Raw genomic sequence first — 18,877 nt, forward strand, 5'->3', positions numbered from 1 at the left:
GGTATGTGGGCTGCTTGAGTGCGCTGCTGTACTCGGTGCACCTCCTCCCTGTTGGATCCTGAGTCGTCGGTGAGGTCTTCATGGTGGACCCTCGGTTGGGATTGCTGGCTCGGCCGTGCCTCTTGCGTCGACCTCTCGGCAGCTTCCGTTGCCAGGGCCTCCTCCAGAGCGACCTGGAACGTTAGGTCCTTCTTAGCGTAGAGGCGTCGTTGCAGCTTCTCATCCCTCAGGCCACCGACGAGGCGGTCACGAAGCATGTTCTCCAGCTCTGAGAAGTTGCAGAACCGGGCGGCTTGGCGGAGAGAGGTCACAAACCCAGTTATGGTTTCCCCAGGGGCTTGCCGCTTTGCGTAGAAGGCATTTCGACGAGCCACCACTGAGGGCTGTGGCGAAAAGTGCCCCTTCAGCTGTTCCATTATTGTTTTGTATGGAACAGTAGCGACGTCTTCAGGCGCAAGGAGAGCCCGGGCGATTTCAAACGTCTCCTCTCCGCAGACGCTGAAGAATATTGCCCTCTTCTTGGCGTCTTCTTCATCGGTGACCCCTTTGGCTTCTAGGAGGAAGGTGAAATGGGAGGCGTATGCTTCCCAGTCTCCAGATGCTGGGTTGAACGGCGAAAAGCTGCTGTTGGTTGCCATTCTGAGTTCCTTGTGTCCCGGAGCTGAAGCCTGGATACACGGTGCGAGGCAGCGATGCGGCAGGTGGCGGTGCTGCGGTGCTGTGTGTGGCAGTCAGCTCAGCGGGATCCCACCTTCGTCGCCAGTGAAATATACTCAGAGTCGCAAAGTGATTTCATGCTCTTTATTCAGCTCATAGTGGTGAGGAGGAATGAATGAAAGTCCCCTCAAGGTATCTGCTTTATATACATTATTTACACAATGGGCTGCACATGATTGGCTAATTCCGGAATTCTACTGTAAGCCAATCAGGTTGTGGATTCACTTCTATCTGGAGCATGATTGGGTAGTTCCTGCCAACCAATCATACTGCTGCATTGTTCTAGGACCAATCAGACTGCTGCATTCTGAATCCTATTGTTCTAGGACCAATCAGGCTGCTGCCTTTTGGATCCTATTGTTCTAGGGCCAATCAGACTGCTGCAGTTTGGATCCTATTCAACCCAGTACATAACATAAGCATTTATACACCTTAATTATAGAGTGCCAAGAGAGTCTCTAAGTACCTAAGCCTGAAGAGTGAGTGCAACAATGTGCCACAGACTCACATTAAAAGAGAAGATAGGGAGGGATCCAGATGTTGAAGCAGGCCCAGCGGAAAGCCAAGGATCAGAGATCTGTACCTCCTGTGAGAGTTAGGCTCCCCCTTCAGAATCCTGTGCCAGGAAAGCAACAGGTTTCTCACCTGTTCCTTTGCTTATGATCCATCAAAGCGTAAGGTTGGTCCTTGAGAATGTAGAGCAAAAAGAGGATACCAGTGGAGATTGTGAGCAACCCAAGCTTTGAAAATCTGGGGTTTAAGTACAGTTTGGGGCCAACTGTACTCTATGGAGAAGAAAGAGGGTTTCCTTAGTGAGTTCTTTCAACCATTGGTTATATGTGCTAGTTTACTATTCTGTTTACTAATGTATTTTGAAGCTGAGGGGACGTGGTCTTTAATTTGGGAATATCATATGACCATATGACCATATGACCAAGGTGCCCCATGATATTCTTGTAAAGAAGCTGGTAAAATGCGGATTTGACTATGCTACCACTCAGTGGATTTGTAACTGGCTGACTGACCGAACCCAAAGGGTGCTCATCAATGGCTCCTCTTCATCCTGGAGAAGAGTGACTAGTGGGGTGCCACAGGGTTCTGTCTTGGGCCCGGTCTTATTCAACATCTTTATCAACGACTTGGATGATGGACTCAAGGGCATCCTGATCAAATTTGCAGATGACACCAAACTGGGAGGGGTGGCTAACACCCCAGAGGACAGGATCACACTTCAAAACGACCTTGACAGATTAGAGAACTGGGCCAAAACAAACAAGATGAATTTTAACAGGGAGAAATGTAAAGTATTGCACTTGGGCAAAAAAAATGAGAGGCACAAATACAAGATGGGTGACACCTGGCTTGAGAGCAGTACATGTGAAAAGGATCTAGGAGTCTTGGTTGACCACAAACTTGACATGAGCCAACAGTGTGACGCGGCAGCTAAAAAAGCCAATGCAATTCTGGGCTGCATCAATAGGAGTATAGCATCTAGATCAAGGGAAGTAATAGTGCCACTGTATTCTGCTCTTAGATAGGCGCTTGTACCTGGGTCACAGATAACTGATGAAATGTATTTTTGTATTAAACTCATTCTAACTGCACTGATGGCATGATTCATAGAAATAAACAGTGCCAAAAGCAGACAAGCACCCATCATTACAAAAGCCAAAAGATTAAGCAGTGTGTCATGTTCTTTGGAAGGAAGTAGTATGCCATATGTTTTCATTTCAGGTGTTATCCAACAGACAGTTTCTGTGGGTGTTTGCAGTCCCCCAAAATAGATCTTTACTGTCCTACCAAGTTATAGTGGCCAAATCTAATGTTACTGCTGTCCCTTACATAGATATCTTACACAACTTCCAGTACAGCTGCTGTTTTCTATTCACAAATCAATGACCCATCTAATTGCCTGTTAGGTAGCCATCTGCCTTCAGGGTTATTGGCTGTCTAGGACAGGGGTTTTCATCCAGTGTGCCGTGGCACCCAGGGTGCCTTGAATGATGGTCAGGCATGGGCGTAGCCAGGGGAGCAGAGGCCAGCTGCCCCCCATCAATAAAAATCATTACAAATATGAGGTTCTGCTGCCCCAATGAAAGCCTGCCCCCAACAAAAATCCTGGCTATGCCCATGTGGTCAGGGGAGCCATGGACAACACTAGCCTGAATCCCTCTTTCCTTCCATCCCTCCTCTGATGCCCCCTCGCGCCTCTGCCTCCCCAAGACATGCATGGCTGTTTGTTGCAGCAGCCCTGGCTACAAGGTCCCCTTTTGAATGGTGCCTCTGGGTCTGGCCAGGAGGTGCCAGTTGGCAGGAACTGAGGCGGCCTCGGAGTAAGCAGGTAAGCAGGTGAGGGAGCCCAGATGGTCAGTCCACCAGCCCCAAGTGGGAGGCTGGGCAGGCAGGCAGGTGCTGCACTGGCCTTTTTTTTTTTTTGCTTGCTGTGTGCAATGCCTGCCTGGGAGCTGAGTGCCCAGTACCGAAGGGGAGCCTTTCTGCCATGCAGGTCCAGTGGGTGCCCACTGGTGCCTCCCAAGGTGAGTGAGGTGCTGGGCTGACGTTCACCTTTGGCCAGTCTCTGTCAGGCTGTGAAGGCTGGGGGCATCCTCTTCCCAGGCCCCTGGGGGGCAGTGTGAGGAGGTTCCTCTGTTTGGGGTGGGCAGGCGCAGCTCAGAGAGCAGGGGCAGCTGTGGTGGTTGCCTGGAGGACTCCCAAGGAGAGGGGAGAGGAGGCTGAGGGAACACTCCACAAGGGAGGGTGTTCGAAAAGGGGTGGGGGGCTGCTGGCTCTGCATTCAAGGGCTGTGCTTCAGAGGCTCAGAGCACACTTCCCTGTAGGGGAGCCACAGAAAGAATGTAGTTGGTCAAGGGAGCCATGGGCTTAAAAAGGTTGAAAGCCTCTGGTGTAGGATGTGAATCATGAAAGAATACAAACATGGCTGTGCTCCTCACCCCACTCCCCCACCCCGTGATGATGGAGATATGTTGAGGCTTGCTCATCTGAACGGTATTATTTTTAAGTATATTGCAATGGTTGAACCTCATAAGTTTGAGGTGATGCCAAAAAGGGCACGTGGAAAATTTACTCCATCTTTATTATTGTGCACAGCAGCACCCTGGTGAATGGTTTTGTACTGTTTTTGTGATTTTCCTAAATATATTGTTCAATGTTTGAATTGCAGCCGCCAACACCTGGTTCACAAACAACCCTGGGAGATTGTGTGGCAGACTTCAGTTTTTAAACCATCACAAGTTTTTAAACCATCACACAGCGAGCTTCATGATTGCATGTTTTTTATGCTGATGTCAAAGGACATAGTCTTTACTAAAGACTGGTTATGGTTCCAAAGCATATCTTGTTTGGGAGTTTGTTAAATGAAGTAATTATACCTAGAGCTGACCCCCCCCAGGTTTTTGTATGTGTTGTGTAAAAGGGGGGTGGGTGGAATTGGACTGCAACCCTGTGTAGGCTCACCTGGGAGTAAATCCAGCTGAACACAATTACTTCTGAGTAAACATGTACATGATTGCATGCTCTTCTAATTCTGGTTAGTAGGTCCTATGCACTTACCTCCTGTTTTATTGTGTATTTTAATTATGAATATTTGTATTTTAGTATTTGTATAGTTGGTTTTCATGCTGAACCATTAGAAGCCTATTTTGGCATTGAACAGTATATAAACAATAATAATGATTCCTAAAACCTCAAGAAATCTATACTGCAGCTGGATGCAGCACCGGTGAGTCTTTCATTCACCTTTATGTTCCAGCTTTGCTCATTACAGTTATGGTTGGAGCCCTGCACACATTCAGCGTGTTCTGAGTTTTTGCTTCAGGCATCAGGCTTCTAATGACTGAATTTGCCACATTACCAGTGTGACAAACACCCAGAGAAGTTAGCATAAATGGAATAAAATAAAACCAATGTTGAAAGTGATCTTTTTCTGTTAATGATGTTGTAAAGGCACTTTGTGCTCACATGGCAGCAGAACTTCTGTTTGAGCTTTGGACTGGAACAGATTTCTCCCCCGTCCCTAGTCTTTGGTGCACACACACTCTCTTATTTGGATAATACTCATGGTGAACTAGTAACAAATTTGAATTTGGAAAGTTGCCCAGAGCATCTTAACGACAAATAATTTCAGGAACATGAGTTAATTATGTAGCTTACTGGTGAAACAAATAGGTTGAGAAGCAATTAGTGCAACCCAAATGCAAAATCCACCAGGATTTCCCAGCTGAGTTGTGGCGATGCTGGCATAAATCCTTCACCCCAGTTCAGCCGGTGGAACCTGTGCCCACTTAAGTCCCTCCAAGGGGGGCTCTGGGGGAATGGCAGGAGGAGGATGGGGCAAGGAGAGTCTTGCACCTATTCTGAATCCTGTTCAGCTTGGTCATGGGACCTAGGACCCAATCCTCTAAACTCAGGCCGACACTCACCTGCCCACTCAGCCAGCACTAGCCCCCTCCCAGGGGCTTCTCAACAGAGTTTAGCATAGGGGCAGCTTACCGTCAGGTAAGTTGCACCAGTTTGCTATAGTCAGGATTTCTCTGTCTGAAATAGCAAGGATCATAGTGGGGTGTCGTCAGTATTTGCAGTATTACTTTTAAAAAAGTATCCTCTTCATACTAACATTAAAGTGCTTTATACAATAGATAATTTCTATATACTGTATTGGCCTGAATATAAGCCTCACTTTTCCCCCAAATTCCAACCGTGAAAAGTTAAAGTGTGGCTTAAATTTGCGACCTGACAAAAATTGCTTTTTACGACATCACTGCTGAAACAGTAAAACAGAAAGGGGGTGAGTGCCTGCGGAATTTTAAGGGAGCAGCTTATATTTATGTATTGTCTTTTTTATATTTTCCCCTTGAATTTTAAAGGTGCGACTTATATTCAAGTGCAGCTTATATTTGGGGCGATATGGTATTATGTAGCTAAGGCAAGGCGAATCACAGGTAGCCTACTGCCATTTTCCTCCTTCTTTTAGCTGATGTGGAGCAAGCAGAGAACTCTGTCATTTGCAACAGCTAAATTGGCATCCTATGCAAGAAAGCGGAGCAAAGTTATAAAACCTGTCTAAACCCTTGTTATACTTTTTTTTTGCCAGCATTACATTGGGCTGCTGAAGGACAGAAGTACTTTGACTGTCCTTAGGATGCTCCTGCATGTGCGTTTCCCCCTCACGTTACTACTAAAAGCCATTGTTAAAGGTGGGGCTGGCTCTGGGGACAGAGCAGTAATGCTTGACTCCAGTGTTAGAAACTAGGATAGGAGAGCTTTCTGTTGCACGGCTCCTGGAACCTACATTATGGGCGCAAAAACAGAAAGTCTAGTTGCCATTTTGTCCTTTTCACAAGAGTTACTCCTGTTGCATTGGGGGAAGTGGCATTTCCCACAGAAGCCGCAGTGATCTCTCCTACTGTGGAAGTGGGCATGTGGGCATTTCTCCTCCCGTGCCGTCAGTGCCAGCAGCGGCAAATTTATTCTTGAGTCTCAGTTGCCATACATGGTGACAAGATTTCTTGAAATGCTCGCATTCTGACAGTCCCGTTGCAAAATGCGCCTGGGGCCTGACTAATTTCAAATGCTGCTTGACCCTTTGCAATGTTGCTATTTCATTCCTAAGCATAGTTTAGAAATTATGTTCTATTTAGTTCTAATCAGCAATACTTATTTTCAAGCTAAAGTGTCCATGACTGAGGTATAGAACTGTAGTCCTCAGCTTCTTTTCCTCACTAAATTATTCTATTCATAGTTGGAACACTTTGGATATGAACTCTTGAGAGATTATCTCCTAGACATCTCCTAGACACCTATTTTCAGCCTTCCTACAAGCAAGACTTGTTCAGAAGGCCATTAGAAAATGGTTATGATGACCAGAAGTGCTGAGCTTTTTGCAGTGTTGATAAAGCAGCGGGACAGCAGCGCCTTCACTTTTTGAAACCTGCCATTCTGTTCCCTGCAGGCGATACACATGTGCATAAAAGAGTTTGGTTCCTTTCCCTTTTTTAATTTCAGTTTTTATTGGTTTTCCATAAAGCCCAAGATACACAGAGTCAAGCACAAAACACTTTGTTTCATATAAACAAAACAGAATAGAAAATTTAAACTGGATTCCGAGAGGACATGGTAATCTTGACAGTTTTGGCAATACAGAAAGGTAGGTTATACCGGTTAAACAGAGAAGTAATACTTGGTTGTTACCAATAACAATTACATTTGTGCACTTTTAGTTATATGCATTGGTTACAGACCCATTACATCTGTTTTCCAATATAAAATAAAGAACATATGGGAAAAACAAGAAAGCAGAGAAGAATTAACCACCTAGAGACTCCACCATATTATAAACTGTAGGCATCTCTCTTCCATGTGCTTCATCATTTGTGTCATCAATAAAATCAAACGACATAAAAACATCTCCTATTATTTAGCATGAGAAAATGAACTGATTCTTTTTCCCTGTAGCTTTTAGGGGAAAGAAGAAATTCACTGGCATTTGGTCAAGGAACACTCATGTAAGATAGCTTTAGGTAGTCCTCAGAGTTAATGTTGCTTTAGCATCGCTTTACCTTCAGTTACAAATTATTCCCCAAAAGTGTTACTGTCAAGAACTGTTTGAAAAGTGATGAAAATCTAGGCCACGTATGACTAGACTGTGTGGCGCATTTATGAACATTTATGCAAGAAGGCCTTTTTGTTCACATAAAGCTATAACCATGTCTTTATTAATTAGTGCCAGCATTTTGTTATCCTTCTAAGCCATGCTCCCTCACATGTGTCCTTTATGCATCGCAGTGCATTTGCTCTGCAGTTGTCAAGAGTGAACTGTGCAGGGGAAACACCTGGCCATTGCACCTCCACATCAGGGTGTTTATTCACACCATTTGAGCTACTGCAAGCTCACATTTCCTGCAGTTCTAATACAGAGCCACAAAGGATTTAAAATCAGGTTTAATGTGAGAAAGAGCTGGAAGATTATTGAGAGCAAATAATTCCGTTAACTCCCTAGGAGATACACAACTAGACACCACAAGACAACAGGGCAACCCTTAATATTCATTTTTCAACAAACGCAAATATAATCTTTAGAACCAATTTTCCAGAACATGGACTCCAGTTTATCATAGTTAATCCTCACCCCCATCCTGCCAGCCCCTTAAACTTCCATCTGTTGATGAAGGGCAGGCAGAGTGTGGAGAAAGAATGGGTCAAAATCCACTTCTACCAGTGTGGGGCTATATAATCTAGATATAACACATACCAGGGCCATCTCCAAAGTGGTATTTGTGAAGAAAAGTATTGAAAAAGGCCACTCAGTGCAGTCAAAGGCCTTTAAGGGTACAAACTAGGGGATTTCTGTTTTGTCAGCTGTGGCGTATATTTAATACCCTCTGGATGGAGGAAACCATCTTTCTACTTGAAATAAACCCTACTTGGTCCAGATGAAATGCATGCCACAAGTACAGCTGTGAATATTTTCTGGTCCTGCTGAAGGAGGGAGTTGGAGCCATAAGACTCCAGCAAGGGAGGGCTCTCCCAGGTTTAAGTATCAGAATCATCCACTTCCCTAACTAGGACTCAAGAATGGCATCTCCTTGCATAATGTTATTAACAAGAACAGACAACTGCAAGACAAAAGACATCCTTCAAACGCTTCTTTGGATCACCCAGAAGTCCCATCTGGGCCTGTTGACTTGCGACTTTTAAGCTTCTAATTATGGCCTGTTTCCTTCATAGAAATTATTTGAGAAAGAGCTTCCCTGAAGAGATTGAAGGGTACAAAATAGGGACAGAGTGAGTCCAAAAAGATTTTGTAATTTGTGCAACATCTGGATTGGTGGGGAAGTATATATCTACATAATACTTCAGATTTGTTGGTGCTGACCTTTAAAGCACTAAATGGCCTTGGCCTTGTATACCTGATGGAGCATCTCCACCCCAGTCGTCCAGCCCAGACACTGAGGTCCAGCTCTGAGGGCCTTGTAGCAGTTCTCTCAGTGTGAGAAGTGAGGCTACAGGGAACCAGGCAGAGGGCCTTCTTGGTGGTGATGCCCCCCTTTAGAACGCCCTCCTATGTTAAGGAGATGAGTACCTATATAACTTATAGATGACATCTAAGGCAGCCCTGTATAGGGAAGCTTTTTAATGTGTGATGCTTTATTATGTTTTTATATATATTGGAAGCCGCCACCCAGAGTGGCTGGGACAACCCAGTCAGATGGGTGGGGTACAAACAATAAAACAATAAAACAACAACAACAATTCACAAATACTTTCCTAAACCTGAGATTCAGAAAGATCATTCACTGATAAGATCTTCTGTGTAGCTCTGCCTTTTAAACACATTAGTCAATAATTTGGAATTCTTGTTTCTAAAATTTGTAGTATTTTTTATTAACATAAATAAAAGACTTAGCAATCATTGAATTCTAAAGCTTAGATTAATGATATTTGAGGTCCCTTGGAGAAATTGTGTGCTTGTGTTTCCATTCCAATCCCAGGATATCGGTGGTTAATAGGGTTTTGATACAGGATGAGTTTTTTTATTAATTTAATAGATTTGCCTGTAGGGGCTCCACAAAGGACCACCGTCATAGCATCCTGAACTACTGGGTATGCCAGACCAATGTCCACATTTAATTGAAAATATTGTAAGAAAGAATCGCTAATGGTTACAGAGTGGTATTTTAAGTGAGCAAGGTGGAATTAAAGTACCATGTTGGAGAACACACAGCAGAACTATATAAGGTGCTTGTCTCCCAAAGTCCCTTTGAGAAAAAAGTATCAGTACTTTGATACTATGAATCACAGTATCCTTCTGGATATGTTGTCCAGGCTAAGTGGCTGAAATTCCCCTCTTACTTAGGATGGATGTTTCCAGAAAGTGGGCTGGAAGATTACTGCTTGACCATTGGCAGTAATTTTGGGGGAGCTCCACAGATATCTAGTCTTTTTCTTGTGTTGTTGAACATTCATCCAGAAATTTGGCCCAGGGTTTAGCTAGTATTTACTGTAGTATATGACACCAGGTTTTAGCTCTGTTTTTCCATTAGACTGTGCTTGTCCTTGACCAGTGATGGCCTGGATGAGATGGAAACCAAGCCTTAGGAGGAACAGTGGAGGGAGTTGGGTACATTTAGCCTGGTAAAGAGGAGACTGACAGAAGACATGATAGGCCTGTCACATGCAGGATGGAGCAAGCTTCTTTCCTCCTGCTCCAGAGGGTGGGACCAATGGATACAAGTTACAAGAAAGGAGATTCTGACTAAACACCAGGGAGAACTTTCTGACAATAAGAACTGTTTGACAGTGGAATGGACTCCCTCAGAAGGGACAGATTGATGACCACCTGTCAGGTGTGCTTTAGTTGAGATGATTCTGTTCTTGCATTGCAGGGGGTTGGACTAGATGACCCTTGGGGTCCCTTCCAACTCTGCCATTCTATGATTCTATGCATAAATGGAGTCTTAGCCCAGACAAGATGGAGCTACTGCTGATTGCTGATTCATCCGCTCAGATGAATATTCTGGACGGGACTGCACTTCCTCCAAACCAGGTCCCCAGTCTGGCCATGCTTATTGATCCAGCACTGTTTTTTGAGGCTCAGCTGACTCTGTGGCCAAAGCCCCTTTAAAGAGCTTCAGCTGGTTCCCCAGCTTTGCCCTTCCTTGAATGGAGGCAGCTTGACTTAGAAATGTATTTATTATTAGCCAAACATGCTCACAGGGTAGTTTACAGGAATATAAGGTGATCTAAAATGTAATATGCAAGAGCATCAAAAACAATGCTTATTAAATACACTTATTAGATAACTAGAAGCTTCATAAACATAGCAAAAAAGTGAGCATCTATAAAAAATACCAAAGCTGGTGCTAGACAGACACCCTTCAGTGGAGAGGTCATTCCACAGACATGGAGCCACTACTGAAAAGGCCCTTCCATGGGACACTACATCTTTATAGCAGCAGGGAGCCCCAATCTGCTGATCTTAATGCATGGGCAGGTTGGCATGGGAGAATGAGATCTTAACATATTGCAATGTGTTGTGTGTGGTGTTTTCTTTAAAAAACAGTCTGGAAACTGCCACAATATGATTAATTGCAATGAACAGCTTGACCATATTAAGTCTGCACTTTTTAATCTGCACTGGTTCCCAGTCTATTTCCAGGTCTTGCCCTCCTTCTTTGAAGTCTCACATACAAGAGCCAAAGCCAGTTGGTGAGTCTTAGTTTGCAACTTGTGAGTTTCTTAAATATGTGATTATTTTTAATTCTGGAAGTGCTGTTCCAATCACTGTTTTTATTTCTTACATAATTGTTCTGCTCAGGTTTCTGTTACTATACTGTATTAGGCTACTTATAAGGACTTCTCTGTTGAAATGCGTTTGTCTTATGTTGTCATATATGGTTATGATTTGGCCTCTTGCGGGTATTTTATTGTCATTGTTTATTCATTTGTGTAGCTGAAGCCAAAACAAGAAACACACAAACAAAATATGTTGTGCAGTTAAAATTTAAAATTTAAAATAGGCATTCTGCCAAATAGAAATTTGCACCACTGAAGAATTTAACTTAGCACCCTCACAAACGTTTCTCCTTAAAATTGCTGCTCTGAAGGCAAAACAACCTGCCTTTCAGGAATGTCAGAGAACGGGTCTCCTAATAGAAAGTTAACCAAGCACTCAATTGATCTGTCAGCTGAGATATTTAAGTCTTTGAACAAGGCTGCTCTTAAGGCCTTATAAATTGGGCAAACAAGTAAGCAGTGGGACCAGTCGTCAGGCACATTGCCCCACCTGGATGCACTCGCCTCCTGCAGAATCCACCAGTGGCGTCCTTAAGCTGTAGCAGAGTGCAGAGACTGGAATTGCAGAGCTGTAAACTCATTTTTCCTATTTAACATTTGTAATGCTGGTAAGGAGTCTGAATGAGTAATTTTATTGTACTGTCATGCTTCCCCCCTCCTTTTTTGCACATGCTTATCCTTAACTCTGTTTGTGGTTGTTCAAATTCATTTACAGCACAATCTGAACTGAGATGAGAGAGTTTGGATTTGGCAGATCTAAGGATTTTCTGGCTGATCTAGGGATTTTTCAGGGGGGCACCTGGCACCAGCATGTTCACATGAGCTCATGCTATCTCCTTGTTCAAATTACTATGAAGAGGAATTTACAACATGAAATCAAATGCTTAGAGCCTAACCTGCTGAAATATACTGATTAAAACAAGGGTATGCAGAAGATAGATGAGGATCTATTGGTATATGTCAGATGGTCTCAAGTAGATTGGCCAGGAGTTCACAGTTCAATACTGGTTAACAGCAACACCAAAAAGTTTCCCTTGCATGAAATTTGGCTGTTTGAACCCTGATCAATAGTAATTCAGATGTCTTTTTTCTCTTCGTAATTCTTGTTTTGTATTTTGTGAATGTACCACCCTCCAATCCATATATAACACCCATCTATAACATGGGCACATTTATAGAAGCTGGTAATAAGCCCAGAGGGGCTCTGTCCCCGGAGCTACCATTTTGCATGTAGCTCAACAGCATCCCTCTTTCCCCAAGGAACTACTTTGTACCTGACTCTGCTTGGTGGCAATTTGGATTCTAGTAAAAACAAAGGAGACCTCAAACTTGAAATCTGACAGCCCCCAAGCTAAAACATAGTTTGTTTTGTTTTCAGGTTTCACCTTGTGAAAAATGCCGCTGTGAAGCCAATGGCGAAGTAGTGTGTACGGTGTCTGCATGTCCTCAGACGGACTGCGTGGATCCCGTATATGAGCCAGATCAGTGCTGTCCTATCTGCAAAAATGGTAAGCAACAAATTCAAGCGACAGTTGGCTTAAAGCTTCAGCTATTTAAAAAACTATCCCTACAACATTAACAAAAGTGCAGTTTCGACAAGTATGTGCCTTTCTTTCTTTATTTGTTACCTGATGGCCAAATAAAGAGCCCAGCACCCAGAGTTGTATGAACTAGGACTACTTTACTTAAGTTTAAATCAGTAAAAAACAGATGCAGAGGGTAACAATTATCGACGCAGGAGCTAACTGTAACGTAAGGCGAAACCGCAGCCGCTTGTGTGATGGAGCTCATGCCTTTGGCAAATTGAAGTAGGACTGCCTTTCTCCAGGCCACACCATGAAGGGAGAGTAGATAGGCCTTGCTGCATTCCCCCCCCCCCAGGCAGATGAGGCAGGTGGGCCTCAAAGGGGGCTCATATCCCACTCCAAGGCCCCATAACCTAGAGAACAAGCCTCGAGGCCAGGCCATCACCAGGAAAGGTGCCTCAGGCTAAAACTTGGCTAAAACTTAACTCTTTTCCTTCTCGTACCTAACCACCAAAAAAGAGACAGAAATCTTTTTAGTCACCCTTTTCTCCAGTTGAGAACAGTCTATCTTGTGCAGGCCCTTCTGAAGGTTTGTCAAAAATTTGTTGTTGCCAACATCTGTGAGGCGAATTGCATCTGGCCTATGCAGTTCAGTGTTACTGGGCATGATATCTGGGGAGCGAATTAGTGACCCTCCCTGTTTATGCACTGCCAACCTCAGCTTCTGCATTAAGTTTTGAATGGACCTGTTAATCACACTAGGGTCCCCTTCACAATAGGCAGATAGTTGTACATGTGACAGACACTGGGAAGTCCCCACTCTCCGGCTGGCACACTATGTGCGTAATTGTCCATGTAGCTTACTGAGTTTCTGCACAGAGAGCTTGGGTTTCCTTTAGGACAAGGAAAGGAGGGGCACAATGGTGTTCCCTGGCCTCTTTGCCCTGCTGCTGAACATGCGTCTCTGCTGAACTCGCTTTGATGCTTTGTGAGCTGGGGCTCCCTGGATCTCATGAAGCAGACTCCCTTCACTAGCTTGCTCTGGCCAGCATGTGTCTTATGAACACTGCAATTTCCATGTGGCACTGGTCTGTCACCTCTCCCTGAAATAGGACCCCATGGATACCCCCCCCCCGTCTTCTGACTAGTCCCACAAGTGCTGGCTGCTCCTATCCCCACAGCTTCCACCAGTGCCCACTGGTAGGAATGGCTCTCCACCCTGGCTTCTCCAAATATTCAAAATTAAAGGTGCAGCCTGTGCTACTGCCCTCTGTAGCTGCACCAACACACTTTCTCTGGCTGCCTGACATAGGAAGGACACCACCATCCTGCTGAGAGTGAGGTCTGATGGCAATGTGCTGTAGGGAACCATGAGCTCCATCAGACACTGGCACCGGACAGATCTGAACAGGATGAAACTGTTTAATGCCAATGTGTCTGGTGACTTGTCTTGGTGCTTGTCAGGCTTCGGGGAAGTGGCTCCCTCCCTCCCTTCGGCTGTGTATAAGCAGAACAAAGAGAAAATAGTCTCTTACCAGTTAAAGAGTATTTAATGTTCACAGCAAAAGAACAAAGACTCCATCTTGGAGGAAAGGTGCTCCCAGTTAAGGTTTCCACCCACTCCCCCCCCCCCCGAGCCACCCTTGTCACTTACTTGTCTGGAAACCTGATCTCGCAACCATTTGGCCTTTTCTGCTCTCCTTGACCTTGGACTGAGCGCTTGGACACTTTCCAGTGAAAGGGAATCTGTTCATTCTCTCTCTCCCTGTTCTTCTTCTCCTAGCTGTTCCCCACTCAGTTCCGCCCAGCTGTTGTCTTCCAGACTAAATCCCTCTGTAAACCACTACTCCAAATCTATACTGCTCCATTGCTCCTGGGCAGCTTCAGGATCCTGTTCAGGAGCAGGGGGCCGGGGAGGCTCCCACCATTCCTCATCAGAATAGCTCTCCTCATAGAATCATAGAGTTGGAAGAGACCACAAGGGCCATCGAGTCCAACCCCCTGCCAAGCAGGAAACACCATCAGCCTGGTCTCTGACAGTGCTGCAAATGGCCGTCTCATGTTCCCATAGCGCCCCCGCTGTTCTAATCAAGTATCTAACAGAAAATCTGTTTCAGGCTAAAAACAGACATAACACATAAAAACATAAGACCATTAATTCCTTGTTTCTTTCTTTTTGAACCAATGTCAATTTGCTTTCTGTTGTCAAAGACTATTAAGGCAAAAACTCATGGCAGGGCCACCTCAATCTATACATTTCAATAGTTCTTGCCAAGCACAGCTGTGTTAACCTCATTGACAAAAGCATAAAGAACCCATCCTTTTTCTTGGCATCCATGAGATATAGATCACCTCTTAGAAACCTCAGAACAGGACTCTTTCATGTGAAATCTACTTCCCTCTTTTATATACTGAGTATAGTAGTGCTATATTTTTTTTGAGTGAAAGATTACCTCAGACATAGACATTAAAATATATTGCACTAGACACTGAAGTGCAAGGCTGAAGAAGTCTGGAATTCCATCAACAAACAGAGAGATTAAAGTGTAATAAATGCTTAGCGGCAGAAAGCCACTCCAGGATCATCTTCCATCTTCTGTGCAAATTTAGCTAATCTTTAGGTTATTGACACAAATAGAAGTTGATATATAGGTTTATGTTAACCTAGCTTTATGAAATAAATTCTTTTTATTAGCATTCACGATATTACCTTTCATTTGAGCTGAAATTTTTATTTGCTGAAATTCTGGCCTCCAGCAAAACTAGGTTCAGAATGTCAAATCCATCTTTGCCTCACTTGTAAAATATAATTTCAAAACAAATAGAGATAAATATAGGGCAGAATGGGAAATAGGGAGTGGAATGAAACAGGAAATTGAATGACCATTAAAATGGAAAGTCAATTTTAATAATAGTTCAGCATTTGATAACTTGGAAATTTACATCACACAGAATTTAAAATGATCTTAAAATTAAAATTAATTAAAATGATCTTAAAATGATCTTGTTATGGGTTTTGAATTAATGATTCCAGCTTTCAAACACAGTAAAACCTCATGGAAATTAACAAGGCCTCGCTCTGTAAGTTATATTGACAAAGAGTCCTTTAATCAAATTTCAGCCTGATTAATATTTATAAATTAGACTTTTGGATACCTGTGAGGTATTCCCCCCCTTCTTTGCATTTTAATGTGTAATATTACTGTATTCAGCTACCACCTTGAGGACAAAGCTTTGAAGTGTTCTAAATTACTAATACTTTAATTTCACTCTTTTAAGAAGTCGTAAAGTTTGGTTAAAAAACAAACAAACATTGAGTGGTAGTTCTAAAGTAAAATAGTTTGAGGTCCCATTGATTTCAGATTTAACAAGACATTTTACTTTTGCACAGAAGAAAATGCTATTTTGGCTCAACTGGAAGGTTCTGTTGAATAGTGGGGTGCTATTTGTATTCACTTCTAAGTGCATTGACCATGACTTGCCCAAGACATATGGGCATCTGAGGCTAACCACAGTATGGTGCCCCCCCCCCCAGGGAAGAAGGGGTGAGTGAAGTTCTGCATCAGGAGCAAGGGGAGAATAAAGATCTCCATTGGGATCTGCTTCCCCTATAGCTGCTGCTGCCGCCTGAGGTGGTTGCCTCACCTTGCCTCATGGGTGGGCCAGCCCTGTATATTTAAGCTGTTAGGAGCTTTTTCTAGGGTTCCCTTCTGAAACAGGTAGCATGCAAGGTCTCCCATTCATATTGTGGATTTATTAGAAATACCAATGCTGTAGGATTCGACTTTATGGGAGATCTCTAGAAATAAATGGAAGTATCAGAGAGGAATAATCCCGGTGATTGTGGAGATGACTCTTGTCTCCGAAGAAATTACCCAATGCAATCTGGAGGGGAGTGCAGACTGGGGAATAATATGCAGCGAGCTATTGTTCCTTCCTATGCTAGGAACCTATGATGTAACTGCTGGTTAAATCTCTTCTTTGGAAGTGTCATTGAGCTTAAATTATTGCTGCAGTTTTTATCACATAGGCAACTCATATGCCATGAGCATTCATCACAGAGCTTTTTCCTGCAGAGGCGTAGGTAGGCAAGCAAGCAGTTTTCTGAAGACTCTGGACTCAGCTATACAGCTGCAAATAAAATGTTCCAAGTGTGCTTTAAGTGCAATATATAATGTGACACTAGACAGCGATAGTGAGCCTTAAGGAAAATTCAGTGTATCTTTAGAAATGCTTTTTAAAAAGCATTTTCAGAACTTTTTTTATATTGTGTGTAGATTTCTCCTCCATGAGCTGGCAACAATAGTGGAAGAAGAGAGAGACATTGCCATGCTAGGCCAGGAGAGGGTATCTCTTATAGATCGTTTGATTTCATAAAATTTATATACCACTTGACTGTAAAAAAAGAAAGAAAACCACCTCAAAGTGATTTATAAGAAGATAAAACTATAAAATCAGGAAAAACTTACAATGCATTAAAATATACAAGAAGTTAAAATACTAAAATACTCCTGCCTTTGGGATTACTACCTACTCCCCTTCAAAAATCAGAAAATTTTCTCCTGTGAGTTTTGCCTTAATCATTCCAGAATTCTCTTATGGCCAATGTAACTTGATGCTTGCAGGTAAGACATTCTGCACTTAGGTTTTTGTTTTCCTTTTTCTCGCCTCTCTCTGTTCTGCCTGCTTTCTTCCAGTTTGTGGTTGCAGGGAGGTGTTGCAATATCATGGGCCCCTGCTCTTCCCAGTCCTTCTCTGTGGCCTTTTCTCCTTCTGCACAGTTATGTGAGAGCAGATCAGCTGCAGGGATGTCTTTCCAGGCTTGTATGTTATTTTTGAATTTGTTTCAGGATCAGAGCCAAAGTCTTGGTGGAGCAGAGGTTAGAGGTTTCTCTAGTATGTTTGCAAGAGGTTGTGATCAGTTTCCACTGCTGCAAAGTGCCCTCAGGTGTACATCCAGAGACAATAGCAAGTAGTTCATTTTCAACTTGAGCATAATTCTGCTGAGTAGATGCTGATGCTCTTGAAGCATCTGCCACAAGGTGCCCTTCCTTCAACGACTTCAACAGCGCAGCCACAACTGTAGATGTTAATTCCTTTGTTTCAACACAATACTTCAGTTGGTGATAACTTCTTTTGTGTTTTGAAGTGTCTTGTTGTTTCAGTACCATTCAGTGCCTTTTTTCTTCAGGCCTTTTTCTTTAGCAAGCTGTGATTTCTGTGAATCTTGGAATGAACTTTGATATGTGTGACACCATCCCAAGCACAGCTTCTTGTTCTTTCAGGGATTTTTGTGCTTTAAGCTGTTTTATGGGTTCCACATCACTTGGGCTGGTCAGATGCCTCCTTTCTTAACCTCTTCCACTGTGAGAGGCCCATGGGCCAATTCCACTGTCATTAGGATTTTTATTAGTTCAGTGACAATACTGGCTTTGAAGGAGCCCAAATGTTGGCACCTGTTCTTTTAGCAGAGAATGTTCCTCCTATGCTGAGTGATTGTCTGCCATAGTCCTTTGCTCCAGGTGCTATCAGTGTAAGATGGCGGGCTGGATGCTCTGCACTTACCCTCCTGTGATCCGTTTTAAATTTTACGGGTATACTTTCTGAACCTTTGAGGTTTCACCCTTAAAGCCTTGAATAGTAGCCAGAAACAGTGTTGAGCCACTTCTAGCATCTTCTAATATTAGTTTATTGTTATTATTTATTAAATTAATGCCTAAAGCTTAGCAGCAGAATGGGGCTATCAGAGATCAGTGGAAGGATTGTTCAGCCTTCAATCCTTTCCAATATCTTACACATTTAGCCCCTCCCTTCTTCCCTTCCCAGCCCCACTTGGGGCTAAGTCAGCCAAACGCAAAATAGCACTTGCCTGTGAGGGGCTCCTGAGTGGCAGATGTCACACTAGAAAAGGTGGGATTCTGCTGTCTCTGTCAGCCAGAGCAAACATTCTGTTCTATTTTAAGGTTTTGCCTCTTTCCTGACAGTTGGTGTCTGTATTCAGTCACAATCTGCCAACACAGTTTTATTTAGTACGAATAAATAGGTCATAATTAGTCAAAAATGAGTCTTGTAATTACAGGTATAGGGTTGTTTTATTTTCTGAGGCTTGATGCCTCAGGGAAAATGCCTCACTATGCCACGGATGTTTAAAACCTGAAATCTACATTTATCAATATGATTATTTAGCTGATTAGAGCTTTCAGATTTTCATAGAATTGAAGAGTTGGAAGGGATCCCAAGGGTCATCTAGTCCAACCCCTGCAATGCAGGAATCTCAACTGGATCCTCCCTGACAGATGCCCACCCATCCCCTGCTTGAAAAC

The 18,877-nt window shown here is 43.4% G+C and overlaps 1 protein-coding gene across 2 annotated transcripts in view; it reads left to right on the forward strand.

The window, feature by feature from the left end:
• The window catches only part of VWC2 (von Willebrand factor C domain containing 2), a 33,918-nt gene that overhangs the window by 11,507 nt on the left and 3,534 nt on the right, over window positions 1-18,877 (forward strand). For both annotated transcript variants that reach the window (XM_079950994.1, XM_079950995.1), the window contains exon 3: window positions 12,407-12,536. In XM_079950994.1, the coding sequence (XP_079807120.1) occupies window positions 12,407-12,536 (130 nt within the window). The remainder of the gene's footprint in view (window positions 1-12,406; window positions 12,537-18,877) is intronic.

The sequence above is a fragment of the Podarcis cretensis genome (genome assembly GCF_951804945.1).
Source record: "Podarcis cretensis genome assembly, chromosome: 13".
NCBI classification, from domain to species: domain Eukaryota; kingdom Metazoa; phylum Chordata; class Lepidosauria; order Squamata; family Lacertidae; genus Podarcis; species Podarcis cretensis.